General features: G+C 40.3%; 1 protein-coding gene across 1 annotated transcript in view; it reads left to right on the forward strand.

The window, feature by feature from the left end:
* The window catches only part of CPXM2 (carboxypeptidase X, M14 family member 2), a 68,492-nt gene extending 47,169 nt beyond the window's left edge, over window positions 1–21,323 (forward strand). The window contains 8 exon segments of the mRNA XM_054637456.2: window positions 1,465–1,553; window positions 4,229–4,352; window positions 5,251–5,447; window positions 6,266–6,445; window positions 7,582–7,879; window positions 11,918–12,057; window positions 13,179–13,278; window positions 18,556–21,323. Coding sequence (XP_054493431.2) covers window positions 1,465–1,553; window positions 4,229–4,352; window positions 5,251–5,447; window positions 6,266–6,445; window positions 7,582–7,879; window positions 11,918–12,057; window positions 13,179–13,278; window positions 18,556–18,806 — 1,379 coding nt within the window. The 3' untranslated portion in view covers window positions 18,807–21,323.
* The last annotated feature ends 274 nt before the right edge of the window (window positions 21,324–21,597 follow it).

Genomic DNA, 21,597 nt, shown 5'->3' on the forward strand with positions numbered 1-21,597 from the left:
TACAAATTAACATGGGTTTTGATGAGACAAGAATTTTTTTCACATTTTTCTGTCATATTTGTAGAGCAGCCTTCAACTGGCCTTCCAGCATCTCTGCTGTAGATTAGGAAATGGAAGTGGAGACAAGGATGGGTCATGTTACTGTGAAGCTTAATGGGACTTGCATGTTTCATTTCATAAATAACTTAAATAGTGCAAAAGACCTCCAAAACTTTAGAATTTTACGGGAATATTTAGTGGTTTTGATGCCAGAAATATGAAACTTTAAAATGTTATAAAGTATTTTGCACTGTTGTGAGTTTTCCATCATTTCAGGAAGGATTTGTTGTTGTGGGATGGTGACTACATATTTTTCCTACTCAGAATTGTTCTTTTTTTTCCCCACAAAAAAGTCACAGCTGACAGGTGATATTATGGGAATATAATGGTTTAAAACCATTTTTTTTTCTCTAGAGACAATATCTTTTTGTGTTGCAATAAGGATGACATTTAGCCTTTTTCATATTTCGCTTTTCCGCCAATAATCTTCAACCAATGAAGATGATTTTGTGTGAAGGGAAACAATTTTTCATAGAAGCCTGACAGCCACTGGCTTGACAAACGATTGCTCAGAATTCCAGACATCCCAGATGTGGCAAGTTAAGGAATGTGTCTGATGTTTTCCAAATAGACTTGTTTGTCTCTGAAAATAAATCATAATAGATTAGGCCAGGAGCACATTCATCAGGACCTTCAAAGCTGAGCCATAACAGTCTTGGACTGTTTGGTTTTGAGGTTTTTTTTCCTAGGTGAAAGGCCTGGAATGTCAAGGAGACAAAAGATTCTTTTCTAACCACATATCCTCCTTTGATACTTCAGAATTAACAAACTATAAATAATATCCATAAACAAATGAATATGTAATTTTTTAGTAACAAACACCTCTGACTTCCACAGGAACTCCTTTGGAAGATAATTAGGAATGCTTAATATGCCAAATTACTCCTTTCCATGTTTTGCAATCAGTGCATGGGCTTGGAAAATACTCATCAGGAAAACTAAAATTCCTTGCAATAGTAAATTAATCAAGTGGACACAAAGCATTTACTGTGGCTTTTTCCTCTAATATGATTTTTCTTCCACTCTTTTATCTTGCATCTGACTCATCATTTCCCAATGACTTTTTCCCTCCTCTGCAGCCTAAGGCTGCCCTTCTGCTTTTCTGTTGAAATTCAGGTTTTTGTGCAGAGGAGCTGTCTGGAAAGCTGGTGCCTCCTTGCTTTCGTTTGGATCTGTATGAATTGATTTGTGCAGTGATTAGAAATATTTCAAATTAGTTGTTTCTCTGAGTTTTGCTTTTGAAAACCTGTTTTATATAGGCCAGTGGAATTCAGATTTCCACGTTCCTTACATGCATTGTGCCAAAGCAACCTCTATATTTGAAATTCCTAAGCATGAGAAAACTCTTTTTTTTTTTTTTCTCAGACCCAAACAATTATTACCACAGAAGAAATGAAATGACAACCACTGATAATCTGGACTTTAAGCATCACAACTACAAGGAGATGAGGCAGGTAGGCAAAGAAGGATGATGTGTGATGGAGGATGGATGGGTGCAGGCTTTTCAGCCCTGTGGAATCTGAATTCCACAAAAATTGAAATATTATTTTCATTTAAAAATATTATTAAACTCTGTCTGCAGTGTGTTTTTAAAATATTTTCTCTGTTTTAATCTATTAAAAGAAGCAGTCCAATAAAGTCCCAAAGTCTGAATTTGTACATAAATGAACCTGAAGGAGGTGACACTATGTGACAGAGGAAGTATTTTCATGTAATGGGCCACTCTTCTCTTCCATATTTATTTCAGTGGTGAATGACACAGTGGTTTCTCCTTCTAGATTTGACTCTGATTTAGCCATCATTTATCTCATCTATTTCTGTGGGTTTGAATAATCAGAATAAACTCTAGAGCCCAATTCCATATTCACAGTTGTGAAAATCAGCAAAAATTCACCAGAAACACCAGAAAAAAAAACATCTGCTAGTATAATTTTAAACCTACCAGCGTTGTTGATCTTGTTCCTTTAACTTCAAACAAGTTCTGGGCTTTGTTATTGTTTTTAATCTTGCTTCATATCACCACAGACACAAGTGTGGGTTGTCCTGAAGAAATATTTCTGCCCACTTTCTCTTCAAATATAAAGATAATATGTTTGGACTTGATGTGTGTGAATCACTTGCTGTGTGCTGGATTTCAGTGTATTTATACTGCATGAATCACCACTGGGTTTTATTGAGCAATTGTGTACTGAGTCACACGTTTATTTTGGTAGAGATTTCATGGCCTATATTTCTTAGCACAAAGATTAGACAAGTAGGAACTCAATTGGCATAATTACTGTCAAGAACAATAAAATAAAATGTATTTATCTTGTCATTGCAGAAAGACAGGTTGGTCAGGTTAGAAATATCTTGGGGAAAAAAACCCACAGCTTTAAACCAGAATGTTTTTGCACTCTTCATACAAAAGGAAAATCTGTGACCATGGTTGAGAATTGTGAACTGTGTGCTCTCCCAATTTCTGCTTTCTTCTGTGTCAAAATAGTTAATTTTTTTAGAGCTCATTGGATTTTAATTGCTGATGGGCAGAATATTATGGTTGCATTGCAGCAAATCTCATATACCCAAAACTATTCTCAAAACTTCAGTGCAAAATGGAATAATAACTGCCAGAGTCAACTTCTTATTAAAAACAAACAAACAGCCAACAACAATCAAAAACATCCCCAACCCCCAAAATATGAATTATTGTCACTTTTCATGGCTAGTTCACCACCAACCATCTCAGCAAAATGCTCTTTTTTGATTTATTATCAACACTGAAGGAGGAGGAGATGGTGTTCCCTGGGCCATGGTTTGGAAGCATTTGATTGCAATAAGTCAAGTATTTGTGAGAGGGAGGGATTTCCTCAGTGTCAGGTGATTTTAATAGAACTCTCTGGTTAGGAAGATGAAATTTGCAGCTCCAGTTTTCTCCTTGTAAAAGAGCATTTAATATTCTTCTTCCAGTCAATGGGAGCCCTCACTGTGTTTCACATGGAGGATTGTTTCACAGCACAAACTATTTCTTATGTGTTCATTTCTGTGTATGTATTTGTACATCTTCATGTGGTGCAGGAAGCTGTTACTTGTTTGATGTGGATATTTGAGTACAACCTTGTCTTTCAGACAACAAACGCAGATCATAGGTGAAATATTTTAACAGTTTTGTGCCATTTGTAGGAAATGGGAATGAGGAGATCAAATATGAAATATGTTGATTTTCAGAATTGTATTTCCATTAACTCCACTGCATTACATGTTACCAAAAGAGTCACAGTAAATGCTACTACAAAGGTCTAATGCAGGAGAAGTTCTTTGACTCAAAAAATAATCACATGTTTGCAATTAAAGAGATGATGGGGAGTTTGCTGGGGCCAACACAAATATTTCCACTGAATGTAGCAGACTTTGAACTTGGTTCTGGGCATTTTTCTCACTATTAATGAGCATTTCCATACTTTCAACCACTTTTCTAAATTGATGTTCCTGGTTCCCTGTGAGCACTGGAGTGCCAGGCACGTCAGGAAAGCTCCTGCCCGTGGAAGTTTCAGAGTCAGGGGTTTCAGAGGAGCTCTGAGACAACAGGCTCACATTCCCCATTTCTCATGGATGGAGCTGCATGGATGCAGGGAACCATCAGCCAGCTCAGTTTGCTTCAATTTGAAGAAGGTGTGAGGAGAGAAATTAGTAAACACAAGTCTGAGTCAGTAACATTATTTATACAGCAGGGTTTTAGCCTTTAGCTAAAATAGAACTGCTTTTAATGCAATATCTCTGCTTGCTGGCAGAGTGGAAAAATTCATATTTCTGTTGAAGTGTGGTAACCTGCAAAATAAATGCATTTCTGTGCACTGACACCCTGGGTCACCTCAAGTCCCTTGTCTATAATACCTCACTGAGTGTGGTTGCTTTAATCACTCTCCATTATTTTAATTACTCTCCATGGCATAATGTTTTAAAAATGAGATAGCAGAGCTATAAATTCATGAACTAAACATAAAGTTTTTACAACTAAGAGGTAATCAGAGAAGCAAATGAAGAGTTTGTGCCACATCCAATTTAGAATGCACCAACTCATCGTGGATCTATTTTGATGCTGCATTGTCTAAATATGTTCTTTTTTTTTTTCTCTTTTTTTTGTTGGCAGCTGATGAAAACTGTGAATAAAATGTGCCCAAATATCACAAGAATTTACAATATTGGAAAAAGCCACCAAGGACTGAAGCTGTATGCAGTGGAGATTTCTGACAACCCAGGAGAACACGAAGTTGGTTAGGATTTTAATCTTAACTAAATCTGTTGAAGGGGTGTTGGGATTTGGCTTTTTTCCCCCTTCTCTTCCTCCATATCTTCACTAATTATCACTGATGGAATTATATTCATGGCAGCAAAGATTTCAAATGTATGTGGGAGGAACCTCAGTGCTATATTTCTAATTTGGGAAGGGGAGGGTGAGCACAAATAGAGGACATTTTGAATGTGGGATCAAATTCTTTAATGATCATTCTTCATGGTAATAAAATAAAAGTGAACTTTAATACTGGGGGATGGATTTTAGTTATGGCATTGATGTAGCTATGGATAGAAAATTACTTTAATGCATTGCAGGGATAGGTCAAATCTCCAAATAATTTTTCACTCATGAGGTCTGGAGTTCAGTTTCCTACCATGATATAATTCTTCAGCACTGAAGAAATTCAGTCTTTGGTCCTCCTCACTGTGATAGTGCCTGGAACAGCTTTTGGAATAAAGGAATTTTGTGCTTTGCTGTATCCATGAATACACTGATAACATGTTTAGATTGGCTATTAGGAGAATTCTCTTCTAGCAGAGTATTTTTCATGTGACTTTTAGACCTTCAAAACTGTTAAAATCTACCTCTAACATGCTGAAGTTGTGAGTGTAATTAAAGATATGTTTAATCAAATATGGGTTTTTAGAGGTTTTACAGAGTGGCTTTAGATATCACTAATACATAAGCCAGTTCTAAAATAGCAACAGAAAGCAATTTATTTCTCCAAAGTGACATTTTCACCTCTCATCTGTGCAGCTGAGACGTTTCTCCAACACTACTTCAGTGAAATGTTGCTGATTGACATTGAAGCTGTTTGATAGAGATTTGATTTGCTGCTCTGACCACAGCTCTGCTCCGTGGGTTTTTTTCCACAGGGGAGCCAGAATTCCACTACATTGCAGGAGCTCATGGGAATGAAGTGCTTGGACGAGAGCTGATCCTTCTGCTCATGCAGTTCATGTGCCAGGAATACCTGGCTGGGAACCCACGCATTGTACACCTCATCCAGGACACCAGAATCCACCTGCTGCCCTCAGTGAACCCTGATGGATATGACAAGGCCTATAAAGCGGTAATTAGGATGATGAGCACATCAAGGAATTCTTTTCTTTCCAGTAGATGGATCAAAAATGCTCCTCTTGTCTTTATTCTCTTCAAAGATCACGTTTTGCGAGCGATCGAAATTTAAAAATGAAAAGATGGGCACATCAAAGTAAACACAAACCATCTTGGGAAAAAGCTGAAAGAAACAGTGTTTGATGTGATGTTGGCTAACAGGAGAATGTACATGAAAGGAGGGCCACAAAGGCTGCCAGAGCAAACCATCCTGAGGTGTACAGAGCCATGGCAACACCATTATGGAAAATGGAAAATCTGTGCAATCTGTTTCTCACGAGAAACCAAGCTCAGCACGTGAAAATTTGCATTCCTCCACCGCTGAAATTTTATAGTGTGCCTTTAAGGGGAGCATGGTGTGTTGGGCATCTTAATAATTCAGTCTGGATGAAGACAGACACCAGGAAAAATTGTAGGGGCTGGTCAAACGCACTGGAAAATCTTCCAGATCAGTCTTTAGTAGACTGGAATAGGAAAGTCAAAATCATAGTCATGGGAGGGAATGTCTGCTGTCTCCATTGACAGATATATTTTGGCTAACCTCAAGTAAATTTTCATGGGTTTTCCTTCACCTCATTCAAGATTTCATACAAATTTTTTTAAAAACTGCCAATGATTTAATTCAGTTAATTAAATAATTAATCTTCCATTTCTCTGTATAGAATTATCTCTGGGACATTCCCAAACATTCTGCAGGGGCTCACAGGTTTCTGTAATCTGAATGAACATTAATTATTTTTTTCTTTTTTCTTTTTTTTTTTTTTTTAATCCAAGGGTTCAGAATTGGGGGGCTGGTCTCTAGGACGATGGACTCAGGACGGCATTGACATCAACAATAACTTCCCTGACCTAAACTCTCTGCTCTGGGAGTCAGAGGATCAGAAGAAGAGTAAAAGAAAAGTTCCAAACCATCACATCCCGATCCCTGACTGGTACCTGTCTGAAAATGCCACTGTGAGTAAGGCCAGGAGAGTGGACACAAAGGCTGGGATGTCCTGAGAGAGTGAGATTAAAATTTCCCAAGAAATGAATAACCTGGGAGTGAAGTTCCACACCTGATCTAAGTCAATAATTCCCTTTGTGTCAGTGGAAATAAAAATGCACCACAAAAGCACCGTTTTTCCCCAGGATTCAGAGGCAGGTCTTGAGGAAGAAACTGTTTCCTAGAGGATTTTCTTTTCCATCAGCTATTGAAAAACCTGGAGGACTCCAAACCCAACTTTTAGGCAGCAAGGTAGACAAGAAGAAGCACAGCATGAGCTCAGCCATGTGGATCAGGCTTCTCCCGGGTTTTGTGGCATAGATGAGCTCTTTGAAAACTCACTTGCAGATTTGTCCAGGGATTTTCTTACTCACTCTTACTTGAAATAGGTTCTTACCTTGAAAAACACAGCAACAGATCAGGTACACACAAAACCTTGCTGTGGTTTATGTTAATGTCGTTTATTGGATTGTAATGTCAGAAATTTAACTTATTTTGGCCTGACCTTTTAAATATAATGGCAGCTATTAAAAGCAGCTTCACTGTGGCAGTTTTTAGTACTTTAGAATCACACAATCATGGAATAGTAACAGTTTAAAGGGGCCTCTGGAGATCAATCCAAAGCAGGGTCACCTGGAGCAGGTGACACAGGAACACATCCAGGTGAGTTTGGAATGTTTCCAGAGAGGGAGACTCCATGACCTCCCTGTGCACCTGTTGGGAGGTTTGAGTTGAAAAGTTGGAGTTGAAACTTCCAGTGTTTTAATTTATGGGCTTTACTTCCATGTTTAAAATCCCTTATTTTGGAAACAAAGAGGGGGAGCAATGGCACCATCTGACACCTCTGTCAGTCCCTGCTCTGGGCCTCACTCAGCATAGATGTTCCTGTTTCGTAAATTACTGATGTGAAGGTTCTGTTAGCTCCTCAGGGATGTCTGTGACGTCCCAAAATGGCTGACAAGTGCCATAATTTAAATAAGGCCTTCTCCTTGCCCACATCCCTTCTGCTGGCCCCTCACTCTCAGGAACTCCTGGTCCTGCTCTCCCTTTGAAGCAGCACGATGAGATTTCCACGTTGAACCAGACCTGCTGTCGCTTCTTCTCCCAGGTGGCGGTGGAGACGCGGGCGATCATCGCCTGGATGGAAAAAATCCCTTTTGTGCTGGGTGGCAACTTGCAGGGGGGAGAGCTGGTGGTGGCCTATCCCTATGACATGGTGAGGTCCATGTGGAAAACCCAGGACTACACTCCCACCCCTGACGACCACGTGTTCCGCTGGCTGGCCTACTCCTACGCCTCCACGCACCGCCTGATGACGGATGCCAGGAGGAGAGCCTGCCACACCGAGGACTTCCAGAAGGAGGATGGCACTGTCAATGGAGCCTCGTGGCACACCGTGGCTGGAAGTGAGTGGTAGACGCTTCAATTAGTGTTCCTTTGCTAATTAGGGTAAAGCCAGCGCTGCCTGGTGTGCGTTGCAGCAGCAGTGGTGGTAAAATTGTGTGTTCTAGGAGGAATATTTCCAGGTGTCATTGCTGCCACTAATACCCAGTTTTCCAAAAATGCACATGCAGAGCATTAGCTTTAGGAACTCTGTGCACTCAAGACAGTTTTTCAGGAAGAAACCAGCCCAGTCCAAACCCCCACACAAGGTGACAAGTAGAAAACTGCTGCCAAGCACCACAGCCAGTGTCAGAGCTGAAGCAAGGGCTTCAGGGAGAGATCCCAGATAAGGAAATCCTGATTACAGCCTCCTGCTGGCTGAACTCAGCCTCAGATCAGCCCTCACTCACATTCACTGGCAGTTGCAATGAAATGCCATAAAAAGCTACTGTTTGCCTGCTACTCTCCTATTTCTAAAACACCTGGATGTCCTTACACTTAAATTTTGCATGGGCTCCACAGGCATTCCTGCTGCCAGGATAAATCACAGCCTGGATCAATCTCCACACACCCAAGCCTGTCACCCTGTTAAGGAGCACAGAGGGGAAGCCACGGCCTGTGGTGTGGCTAAAACCTTGATTTCCAGGAAAGCCCAATTAGAAACCCATTATTAATATTAGGCACGTTTGCCTTTGCTCAAAATCCTTGTGTTTTTCTAAGTGCATCAGTCAAACAACATATTCCTTGAAATTAGGAAATGAGACAGGCATCTCCCACCAGTGGGCTGACAACAAGAGCAGCACTAATGGCAAACAGATGCAGGCCAGTGTCTCTGAAAGCCAGGTTTAGCTGAACCTGGCTCATGTTTGGAACTTGCAGGTCCACTGCATAAACATTTTGGGATTTTGGACAAGGCTTTTATGTTGGCCCATGTATAGTTAGTGCTGGCCAGCCTTTAAAGGCTACAGTTGAGAATTAGCTTTTCAAATACTTTTTCAGGAGGTTAAAAAGTGTTGGGTGAGTTTGGGGGAAACCTTGAACTCTTAGGTCTGACTACATTCCCATGCATTTCTGCAGATTCTAAAGCATTCTCTAAGACCTAACATGACCACTTAATTATCTAATTTATGAATTTAATTTTCCTAAGTGCTACAAGAAACATCATTATGAATCAATCCAGAAAAGATGGCATTGGCCTTGTCACTGACAGCTGTCCTACTGAGTTCCATTAAGTAAAGATGGACAATATAGATGCTGAATTGTACCCTGATTTCTTAGGACCAATTACATTTTGGATTTGTTTCATCTGATTTGCTTTATTTCTTGATGATGTTTTAATAATGATTGATGTCCTGCTCTGTTACATTATGGTAAGACCTCCAAAAAAGTGCTTGCAGAAGCTCTCCCACCCATCCTTTTGTGTGAGTGACATCTCCTCATTGTACCACACCTTGAAACTGCCCCTCTCCTCATCCACCTGCTTCCTTGCAGTGGTCCTGCACAGAAACTTCTCACTGCTCATGCCATGGGAAAATTTAGCTGGCATTAGATAAATTTCATTTAGAAAATATTTAATATTTATTTAAATATCAAATAAATCTTTCATATTTCTTTCATTTAGAAATATTAGATTTCATTTCAGTCCCTAGAGAAGCATGTGCACTACAGATATCCAGCACCTCCTCAAGCCTTTACAACCCAGCCATGATATTTCCTGCACATTATTTTGACTGCAGTGAATGCAAGTTCTCCAGCAATTTTACATATAAAGTTTCTGCACTGGATGAACTGCAGAGAGGCAAAAAAGGAATTGATTTAATTTTATTTCCTGTATTTTTGAGGCTGGATTTGCATGTTCAAGCACTAGGAAAGAGTCGCTCTTGGCAACACAAAGCCATTTTCTTAAATACATGTATTAAAACTGAGCAATTAGTGTGTATGGCAAAACATTTCACAGCAGATTAATCAGGATGTTATACAGTATGTGAGGGGAAAATAATTGTGGCTGTTTCTCAAGTGGAGGGGAAGCACATTTATGTAGAGTAGCATATGCCACTGGCTGATGTTTAGGTTTTCCCCATCAACAAAAGTGAAAAGTTTAACATCTGTATTATATAATCCTCCTGCTCTGCTTCCAGAAGGCACTGAGGGCTCATTAAATACTTGACTACTGCTAATTGGACAGGAACAGGGATTTTGGTTTAACTCTTCTTGGTCAGAAGCACTTGGTGAATGCAACTCCTGCTAATCTTTGCTATTTAAAACATAACAATTAATGATCATTAACAAACATATTTTAAAATATTTTTTATTAGAAGTGCAGGGGGAACAAGAAATGAACCTCACAGAATTTCTTCTTCTAGTGTTCATGTTCTGTATTTCGTTATCTGTGTGAGAGTGGAGAACTAATAAGGAGGAAAAATAATGGTGAGAAACCTGGAGAATGGAAATGTTTGAGCTCTGTATGTAAAGACAGCCCTTCCTAGTGCTCCAGCCCTTTGCAAAGGTTACAGTGGTCTCTGTAATGCAGAATTAAACTGCAGCTCCTCAGAGACTGGAGGCACTGGGGTTCTTGAGGCTTGATTAGGAGATATTTCTGATGGAAATCCTTATTGCAGAGCAACAGTGCAATCCCAGTCTTCTGCAGCACAGTGTTGGGGAGAAAAGAGACCCTTTCATTTCTTACAAACTACAGACACTGTATGTAACATAAAATAATTATTACTGCCTTGATTTTTCTGGCTTTTCTATCTGTTAGATTACTCGGGGAGGAAAACAGACTGAGGAACTCTTTCACCAACTGCTCTGATAAATCACTTTTACATAACAGCCCCTGTGAGCAGATAGCTCTCTGTGCTGGCATTCAGGGTTCTATCAAATGGGAATTCTGTGAATTGGGTGAACAGCTGCATCTCCCTGCCACCCAACACAGACAAGAGCTGCTTCGTGGGCAATGTCCAAGATTAGGAATGCTTAGTGCTTTCTTTTAAAAGCACACATTTTTCTTGTAGAGACCTTTCTTCTGGTTGTGCTCCCATCTTCCCCATCAATAGAATCCCAGAAGGGTTTGGGTCGGAAGAGACCTTAAAGCCCATCGAGTTCCACCCTTGCTTGGAGCAACTTTTCACTATCTCAGATTGCTCCAAGCTCTGTTATCTTGGTTTGAAAATACAGATGTCTGCTAAAGAAGGCAGGAGCCTCCCTTGAAATGGAAAATGTAAACCCTCTCCCTCTGAATTATTATAATTTTGAAATTAAGGGGCTCTCAGGCAAAGATATGGGAGCAGGAGTAAGAGTTCTTTATTAGGGAAGAAAATAAAAATAAAATAAAAAATGCAGTAATACAAAAAACCACCGAGAGAGTCAGAACATGCCCTGTCCCCTGTGTGTCAGGGGGTGGCACAGCCCCATCCCATGGGGGGCTCAGCCCTCCTGCAGTGCCAGCTGTGGCTCTGCTGGAGCAGGGATCCTGCACAAGGGGGGAGTTTTCCTCTGCAGCTCCAGGGCTGCTGGAGATGGGCCTGGGCTCCCTCTGGCCATGCAGGGCAGCAGAAGCTGCTCCTCTGGGAATGCACTGGGCAGAGGCTGCTGTGCTGTCCCAAACCTCAGATTGTACCCAGGTAGGAATGCTTGGCTCCTCCCCTGGGCGGAGCATCTCCCCATGGGATGATGGCATTGGATCAGCCCTGCAGGGACACTCACTGGCCATGGACAGCAGAGATCTCCTGCAGGGAGGATTGGTTGTGGGAGAGACAAAGAACAAACTGCCCCATGAACAGAGATAACTGCCCCAGCTCTGACAGATGGCAGCAGCATACACAGCCCCGCCCCATCTTGCAACCCAGGACACCTGTCCAACCTGGCCTTCAGCACTCTGCTGCTTTGTTACAAAACATTTGGCATTTCTAAGAACCTTTTTCCCTTCCAAATCTGCAGGCTAAGCCAGCTGGATGAATACCCAACTTGTGTTTACAGAAGTTACATTAATTTGCGTAAAAACTCAGATCTGATCAATAGATTAAAAAGGCCATGAAGTTTCCCTTTTTCCCCAATATTGGCAGGCATCAATGACTTCAGCTACCTGCACACAAACTGCTTTGAGCTCTCCATCTATGTTGGCTGTGACAAATACCCCCATGAGAGCGAGCTGCCAGAGGAGTGGGAAAACAACCGCGAGTCCCTGATTGTTTTTATGGAACAGGTATTCACCTGGCATTTTTGGTTTGGATTTAGATGTTTTATTAGTTTTATTTATATTAGGTTTTATATTTATATATTTATCAGTAATATATTAATAACAGATATTATTAATAATTATATATTATAATACTATATAATACATTAGATATGATATGATATATGATATGGTATTGATACTATATAATATAATATAATATATTATGATATTATTATATTTTTATATTTATTTATATTAGTTTTACAAGTTGTGAGTTTTATAGTATTTTTTTAATCAATTAAAAAATGGAGTTGTATTTTTACAAGGTTTTTTAAGGATAAATTGTTTAATTAAGAAATTATACTTAAATTATTTTTATTTTTAACTTAATTAATTCTTTGTGTTTTGCAATGTGGACTTTTTTATTTAATTATATAATACTACTTAAATTTATGAAGAAGGTGAAGAAGGTAAAGAAGAAAGATTATTTTCCATTTTAAAACTTATATATTATTATATTTTTAAACTTTTAAGTTTTCTATTATGTGATATTATACACTTTTATTTAAACTACACACTTATAATTTTAGTTTCATTATTTAATTTTGAAAGTTTTTTTTATGGTTTTAGGTTAAATGTACTGGTTTTTTTTGGAGTCAGTGCCTGATAGTAAAGAAAGTCTAAAATTCTTAGCAACTAGGATTCCAACACCTTTTTTTTTTTCTTGCATGACTACTTATGTAGTTATTGGTATTTTTGATAGACCTAGCACTTCAGCCAGGCTGGTTTGACTTCAGGGAATAAAGTAATGAAGCTTCTGAAAATGTGATCTGGGTGCTGAGCTTGCTAGAAAGGGCTGCTGGAAAAAGACCCCAATATTGTGTCTGTTGCTTCATCTGTTCTTTTTATTTGTATCTTGAATTTGATGCCTCAGGAATCCTAACAAAATTCACAAGCTGATTCACAAGTTAATGCCTGAAGGGCTGCTACAGGGTTAATAATGATGCTCCACAATGTTGCGAGCCATAAAGTAGGAATAAAGAAATTTAATTCACTTTTGGAATTAAAGATTCATTTTAAGTTCCTAGGAATATTACTGTTCTTTGCTGTGCAATGTTTACTTGTTTTTTTTATTCTCTTCCCAGGTCCATCGTGGCATCAAAGGCATTGTGAAAGATGTGCATGGGAAAGGAATCCCAAATGCTGTTATTTCAGTGGAAGGTGTTAACCATGACATTCGCACAGGTAAAAGAAACCCAAACAAATAAAAATACAAAATATCAGTGCAAAAGAACAGATTTGTGGTTTAAAAACAAACCCACTGAACCATGTTCCTAAGTACCATTTCCACATGTGTTTTGAATGCTAATATTATGGGGCTTTTATCTCTTTACTGGCGTTCTGTGCTCTTCATTTGCTACCACTTCCATTTGCTTTGCCACTGAGGCACAGAGTGAGGCAGATTTGGACACATAAACTGATTTCAGGCCATGGAATATCACAGAGCTTTGTGATTTCCAAGTCTTTCATGTTTGCCATAAGAGGTGATCTGAGCCAATAATGAACCCTGGAATATCTAACTTAGTTTATGATTAATTTCAGTGCTACTGTGTCTCCATTGTGAAAAAAAGCATTGAATGACAGATACTTAATTAGGCAATAATGATTCTGCCTTAAATATTTCAAAATGGGACCACTGGGAAATGACAGTGGGAATTAAAGTAATCAGCTGTTTTTCCTGTCTTGGAAGCCTTGGCAGTGCTGAAAGTCTGCCATAAAGTGTGGGTTGTGTTACTCTGTTAACAAAATTAATGTACTGCTCTGAGTTAATGCAATATGTGATTAATCTCCAGCTCTCTGTACTCTGGACTGTCATGTGAAAAAAAAAAATAAAAATAAAGTGCAATAAATGTGCAAGATCCCAAAATCCACCTTGTAACACTCAGGGAATCTTGCAGCTATTTACATCTTGATTATTGCTGAGCCTCTATGGCTCAAGGCCATCTGCACTTGTTAGTAAAAATAAAAGTACTTATTTCATTCCCTTTAATTTTTCTTTTTAATGAGACGTTTAAGCTCACACTCTGGAATCGCGGTGGAATTGGGAACATAAAAGTTCTATCTTGTTTCATATTACCCAGATAACAATACACGTCTCATTAGTCCCTGAAACTAGAGGATTTATGCTGGAGCCAAAAAAGCTGAAATGACATGTATAACTCCAGATAAAGAAGGCAAATTGTCAGCAGACTCCTTTCATTTATACCTTTTAAAATGAAAAATGTGCCCATTTAAACCTCTGAGTTGCCTTGATGTAAAAATAGGCTAAGCAAGGGAAGAATTATGGCCAGGATCTCTATTCACAAAAGTTTTGTTTCAAGTGAGCAGAGCTCTGCTGTTTCACTGCTGCATTAACGTGGTCAGCTGCCCTGTGGAGCCAGACAGAAGTTGCCTGTAAAAGCCCTGTAATAACATTTAAAAGTTTGAGAAAATTCCTTTGCTTCTTCCTGTGGACTGAAATAAAAGCAGATTGGTTTGGCTTTCTCCTGGATACAATATCCCTGATGGAAGGAGAGGGATGCTGACATTCAGCTAACACCATTAATGGCCTAATTGAAGGCATTGATTCCAGGAGCTTTGTGGGGAATTATTCCATTTTCCCTCAATGCAGATGTTACTATTGATTAAGTCTGAGTGATTCCATGTTGTTACAGTCAGATTTGGGTTGGACTCTGTGAGAAAACCTCTGCAAAAAGAGTTGGGTGAACAAATGCATCTTTCCCCCTCCATGGTGCCAAGGCAGTTTTGGGGGTTGCCTCTTGTAATTTGGGGAATAACAAAGTGAATATTGATGGAGAAATGTGCAGTTTCTTCCTGGTGAAACACTTCTGTGTCACAGCCAGAAGTGACAGATGCTTCAAAGACAGATGCTTCTGTGTGGTTTCTGAACCAAAGTGTAATTAATTTAATTTCACAAAACGTCCAGAGAAATTTTTATTAATATCTTGGTAAGTTTGCAGTGATTTCAGTATACTTTATGTACCAAAACCCAAGGATTTTGAAGTAGCATTTAGTAATATTTAATATAATAAATATAGTTCTATATTAAATATTTATTTAATTAGTCCAAGCTAAGCATAATTCTGGGTGTTACAACTCTCCAGCCTCACTCCTGGCTGCCTGGTACATACAGAAAAGTTGAGTTTCAGTTGTTACATGCTTTGGGTATGCAGCAATATGGCCAGGTTTCCTGGAGAGTCTTTTGTTGGTAAAAAGCATTAGAAAGATTTTTATAATGTATTTAAATCAGTGCAGTTTAGCACATTTAAATGAAAAAATTGCTTTTGCACTTTTACTATTGCTTAGTTGTAACTAAGCTCTGTCCTATCAAGCTCAAAGGACATTTCTCTTAATTGTAGAATTTATGGAGTAGTCTGACATATTAAATTCATAGCAATGCTATCTTTGTCCTGTAATGCATTGTTATTTTATCAAAGCAGACATGGCAATCCTTTTCCAGCCCCAGTAGGTGGGTATGGATGCAGTCTGCCTCCAGCCTGCTCCCACTGGAACCTATTATTTCAGCAAACCTATTATTTACTAAATTTATCTGTGTTTTTAATTGTGTTTCTTTTTGCCATCTGTTCTGATTTATTTTTTTTAACTGGATTTAATCTGATTTTCAGTAAACCCCAACCTTTTAGCCTGGTATTAAATTCTGGGCACTGACAGCTGACAGAAATACTCCTGTCTGCTTGCTCCTAAATGGAAAGCAGGGAAAATGTGTCCTTGCTGAAAGGTTTAATACCCAGCTTTGCAATGTATTCCCAGTGGGGTGTGAAGGTGTAGGTTTATTCCTGGCCCTGGGTGGGGTTGTGATGAACTGACTGCTAAATGTGTCAGGAAAATGTGGGTCAGCTTTGCAGTCCTGGGGCTACAGCCAGGCTGGGAGCAGGGATGTGATCACCCACAGGGGATCCAGAGCCCTCTGCCTGCCCCCTGGTATTGCCAGGGCATTTACAGCTAAAAATGAGCCCTTTGGGGATAAATAGGAGGAATTTGGGCAGATTTGTGGTTTGGCCTTTTGTTCAGCTTCCAACAGTCCCAGTGGTGAGGGAGAGCTGAATAAAAGAGACTCTCAGAGCCTTTCCTAAAAATCCCTGAGTCATGAGGAACAGAAAATGTGGACCTTTTTATCACCCCAAATGTGGTCAAATTGACTTAAAGACCCCCTGATCACGTTAGGATGTAAGAATGGACCTGACCAGGGACAATTCTGGCACACCCAGAGGCTGCACTATCAGGGTATAGTCAATATTGCCATTTGTTAACACTTGCTGTTTGCAAACACATTTTTTATTTTACCAAATCCTAAATTAAAACGCTGTTTCTTTAAACAGAGGCTGACCAGCCTGATCCTTCCCAAAATAAAATATTTTTATGCAAATCATCTTCAGTTTTTGTTCCACTCTGCACTGCCAGTGTGCCCAGGCTGGTGTTAGTAAGGCTGTCAGGTCTCATCAGTGCTAAAAAACCCCAACCCCTCCTCACGCAGGAGATGTTCCATTTCTATTTTTACATGGAATTGCATATTTGAATATGTACTTTCCTTCACAGGGAGTTCCTCCAGGACAGAGTGCAAAACTAATTTTAGGTAATAGTTTTTCCCCTTTTTCAATTCACAGCTAAGAATATTCAGTGGTTAAAATTGTATTTAAAAGAAGCCTAAAACAATCCTGATGCACATATGGGTACATAAAATGGATATATCTGAGGTTGTTTGTGGGGAAAAAGAAGAACCCAAAAACTCCTGATTCAATGAGGTGTTAAAATACATTTTTCTGAGTAGGTTAGTTGATTGCTGGAGCTTGGTTTGTGCATTTACATTTATCCAGCTGGTTAAACATCCTGGTGAATTTACTTTGTAGGAAAATCAGTGTAATAAACCCCAATGTAAGGCTTAATAGAAGGGGATATTTACTTACACCTCAAAGTGGGTTGGTATCATGTATTCACACACTCTTCCTAACAAATAGACCAAAGTCTGTGTCCTGGCAGTCTGATCAGGGTTGTGTGATGTGGATATTTCACTGGGGCTCCTCTGGATCCCTCAGTTAGGATTGGTTTGGGAGAAGTCTTTTCTACCCCATGGGAATCAACAGGTTTTTCCTCAGGCCTTTCCAACTGCCAAAAACCTGCAGCTGGTTTGGAGCCTTTTTGCACCATTTGGAAAATACAATTGAGATGTGTTTTTCTCTAGGGTTGGCAGGATGAGGAGGGGTATTTGTGGTGGGGACAGCCCCTTGGACACCCTCCTGGTGTGAGGATGGAGGGTTCTACCTGTGGTGTCATCTTGCCCATGGCCAAGGGCTTCTCCTGAGGATGGTCAGGGCTGGGAGTTGGACTTGATGATCCTTGTGGGTCCCTTCCAAATCAGCTTATCCCATGTGATTCTGTGTCCTCATCTGATGGACTCAAGTTGTCCCAGTCTGGTGGGGTTCGCAGGGTCCCCAGGATGAGAAAAGAGACGAGAACCTTGACTCCATGTTTCAGAAGGCTGATTTATTATTTTAGGATATATATATTATATTAAAAGAAAATGATATATTGAAACTATACTAAAAGAATGAAGAAAGGATTTCATCAGAAGGCTAGCAAGGAATAAAAAGGAATGGAATGATAATAAAGTCTTGTGACTGACCAGAGAGTCCAAGCCAGCTCACTGTGATTGGCCATTAATTAAAAACAACCACATGAGACCAATCAAAGATGCCCCTGTTGCATTCCACAGCAGCAGATAACCATTGTTTTTCTTTTCCTCTGAGGCTTCTCAGCTTCTCAGGAGAAAAATCCTGGCAAAGAAGTTTTTCAGAAAATATGTCTGTGACACCCCAGGAAAGGTTTGGATGCAAATTTCTTCATGGGAAGGGCATTAAAGAACTGGAGCAGGCTGCCCAGGGATGTGGTGGAATCTCCATCTTTGGAAGTGTTCCAAAAATCTGTGGTCATGGCACATGAGGACATGGTTGAGCGGTCAGCATGATGGTTGATGGTTGGACTTGATGGTCTTAGAGATGTTTCCCAACCTCAGCGATTCTGTGACTTTATAAACACCACTCTCCTCAAGGAGAAAGGAGAAAGGACTCGATGGTCCTTGTGGGTCCCTTCCAAATCAGCTTGTCCCATGTGATTCTGTGTCCTCATCTAATGGACTCAAGTTGCCCCAGGAAAGGTTTAGATGTGATATTGGGATAAATTTCTTCATGGGAAGGGTTTTAAAGAACTGGAGCAGGCTGCCCAGGGATGTGGTGGAATCCCCATCTTTGGAAGCATTCAAAAAATCTGTGGTCATGGCACGTGTGGACATGGTTTAGTGGTCAACATGATGGTGATGGTTGATGGTTGCACTTGAGGGTGTTAGAGATGTCTCCCAACCTCAGCAATTCTGTGACTTTATAAACACCACTTTCCTCAAGGAGAAAGGACCAAAGCCCTGAAAACCATCATTTTTCCCCCCTCCAGGAGCTGATGGGGATTACTGGCGCCTCCTCAACCCAGGCGAGTACGTGGTGGGCGTCAAGGCCGAGGGCTACACCGGTGCCACCAAGACCTGCGAGGTGGGCTACGACATGGGGGCCACCCAGTGCGACTTCACCATCTCCAAGACCAACCTGGCGAGGATCAAGGAGATCATGAGGAAGTTTGGGAAGCAGCCCCTGAGCCTGGCGGCGCGCCGGCTGCGGCAGCGGGCGCGGCGGTGGCAGCGGCGGTAGAGCTCGGCGCCAGCTCTGCTTCTCCCGGCCTGGCTGTAGTCGTAGTGAGAGTTACATAGCCCATCTCTTCATGCCTTTTTCTCTGCACCATGAGGCCTTGCTGTTTGTGGAGCTGGATGGATGCTCGGGGGGGGGTTCTCATTTTTGGTGGGAAAAAAATCAGAATGAAGTCGAACCAAAAGGAGCCTCCGATTGAGGGGAGAGACGGGGAGAATGGAGGAAGGTGATTTGAGCTGAGCTGGAATGAAATGTTCTGCTTGTTGGGTTGTTTAATCCTTTGTCAATCTGTTTTCTTTAAAAATTGAAGAGAAAGGATAAAAAACAACAGCAGCAAAAAAGAGATACTTACAAACGAGAAGTGTTCTGAATGAAAAATTGAAAAAGGATCTAAAGTATGAAATTGGTATATTTTTGCAACTCAAAAAAGTTTTGACACTCTATGTATTATTCTCATATGGGAGGAAAAGCTGAGAGGCGACAACTTCTGTTTAATGTGATTAAAGCTTGTGTCAGAATTTCTCTCTTTCTCTGAAAGTCCCCCCTTTGATAAGCATTATATTTCAGGAAAAAAGCCTGCAGTGAGTAACCCACCTTTGCTTTCCTGCTTGGGTTGTTTAGATTTAAGGATGCTTTGTGCTGCCAGAGTTAAATTCCAGAGCGTTTTCTCCTCTGGCTTTTCAAGGCTGCAGTTTTACTCCATGAACTAAACCTGGCAAAAAGGTTTTGGGATCAGGACCACTGTGGTGTGGCAATCCTTCCCTGATGTGGGAGAAGGACCTGAACAAAGCTTTTCCTGAGGGTACAGCCACTTGTGTCATGTATGAGAGGAGAGGCTTAGTCACTGAGAGGTGCTTAATTCACAAATCCTCTCACACCATCTTTTTTCTTTTTGGCCTGACTTGAGGTGCCTTTTGTGCTCCTGCATGTCTCATGCCACTGTTTTCTGTGACATGCACGGGGTTCTGGGCTGCTCTGCAGGCCTGCTCCTCTTGCTGCTGCTTTTCTGGCCTCATGCCTCTTTGGGAGCAGGAGTTTTGCTTTATTGTTGGCTTTTGAGTAGTGAAATTGTACAGCAGGACAGGATTGAGGTTCAGGAAAGATGCAGAGCACATCTAGGAAAGAATCAACACTGGGCAAAGTGCCAGCTGATGAAAATACGACTTTGCTCCATTAGCTGCAATGTTATGACCTAAATTATACCTAAGAAACCAGAGTCAGCTGCATGATTTTAGCCAGTCTGTGGCTAAATAAACATCTCTTAACATGCTTGGTAGCAGACTGCACCATACTCTTCCAAGTACAATTCTGTTTTAAACATTTTGATTGCTATTTAGAGTTTTTGCCAGTTTGATAGGATTCTTGGAAAAGACGTTCAGCAAAATACCATTGAAACTGAGGAAAAAATAAAGCAGAGTAGAAAAGTTACTGTAAAAATACCATGTGTCATCTGTATTAATTATTTTTTTTATTGTCAAGGAATGAAGGAAACACATAAAAGGCAAAAGACTGCAGAATGAAAAGCTTAATCTAGAGCCCTTGCATAGTAAACAATCATATTCCTAAATTCCTTAGGCAATTTCCTGGTTCTGCAGATACCATTAAAAAACAGCAAAAGCTCCAATAAAACAGAAGAGTGCACTTTTAATTCTCTGTGACTGAAATTATGGAACGCCTCCAAGTCAGTATCATTTCAATTAAGTACCAGAAGTAAACAACTCATCCAATCATTCCATCATGTGGAATTATATTTTACTGATTTCACCCTCTTTGCACCCTTACAGCATCCTGTATGCCATGTATTTCTGTGTAGCAAATATAACTGCAGTTTGTCAAGAAGGGATTTTTTTTTTTCTTGAGAGGTGGGAAGGGATTAATGATGTCTTTGTGCAGGTAACAAAGTGAAATAATTTTGGAATATGGAGTAATGACAGCAGACAATTTGCTTGCAGTTAAATTTGTTGTGTTCATTGACATATGTAGATTTTATGAGCATCATAAAAGATCAAGAGCACACAAGATTTTTTGGGTTATGAATGGAGTTTTTTGGATGGATTTTCTCCGGAGTGCCACAAAGGCAACTTTGTGGGTGGTTGGAATGCACTGGCAGAAGTGGAACAAAATAGCCAAATTTAAATGGGATTGAAGGTGGAAACCACTGCTTTAGTCCTGGCAGATGAGGTCTTTCTACCTTGACATAATGGTGTGAGAGTTTAACTTTACAAACCTTGAGGTTCCTTTGCTTTGCTCTCAGAACTGAGGTTCTTCCTGTGAGAAATTATTTTTCATTTGATAAGAAGGAATGGATTTGATGGGGAATTCTTGGACATCTGTTGGCTGAGACTGGATGGACTCTGATTGCTGAAGGCCTCAGGTGCTGGGGACAGTGGCTTTGGTGCTCTTTCCTGGCTGTCACTAGTGCTTACACGAGTTTGGGCACAGCAGAACTGGGACTCATGCAGGTGACCTTACTCCATTTTAGTCCAGGCATTCCTAAATAAATGGCCTGATAGCTGTCAAGTGGACTTGTCTGTGCAATTATTTTCTGATTGTCCAGCACTGGAAAACACTGAGGCTCTAAGGAGTTTTACCAGGAACATCAGATGTGTGAGTATCTTGTGCTGTTTATGCCTGCCCTGGATATAATGAGGGCAAACTGATGTGTGCCCTATTTACTGCTGTAGTTATGCACTTGGGAGTTAAAATGTTCCTTTCCTTTGAAATACACAGCACCATTATTTTACCTTCAGACACATCCAAACCACAAACCAGTAAATCTGGGTACCAATGTTTT

This window comes from Agelaius phoeniceus, chromosome 9 (genome assembly GCF_051311805.1).
Source record: "Agelaius phoeniceus isolate bAgePho1 chromosome 9, bAgePho1.hap1, whole genome shotgun sequence".
NCBI lineage: Eukaryota > Metazoa > Chordata > Aves > Passeriformes > Icteridae > Agelaius > Agelaius phoeniceus.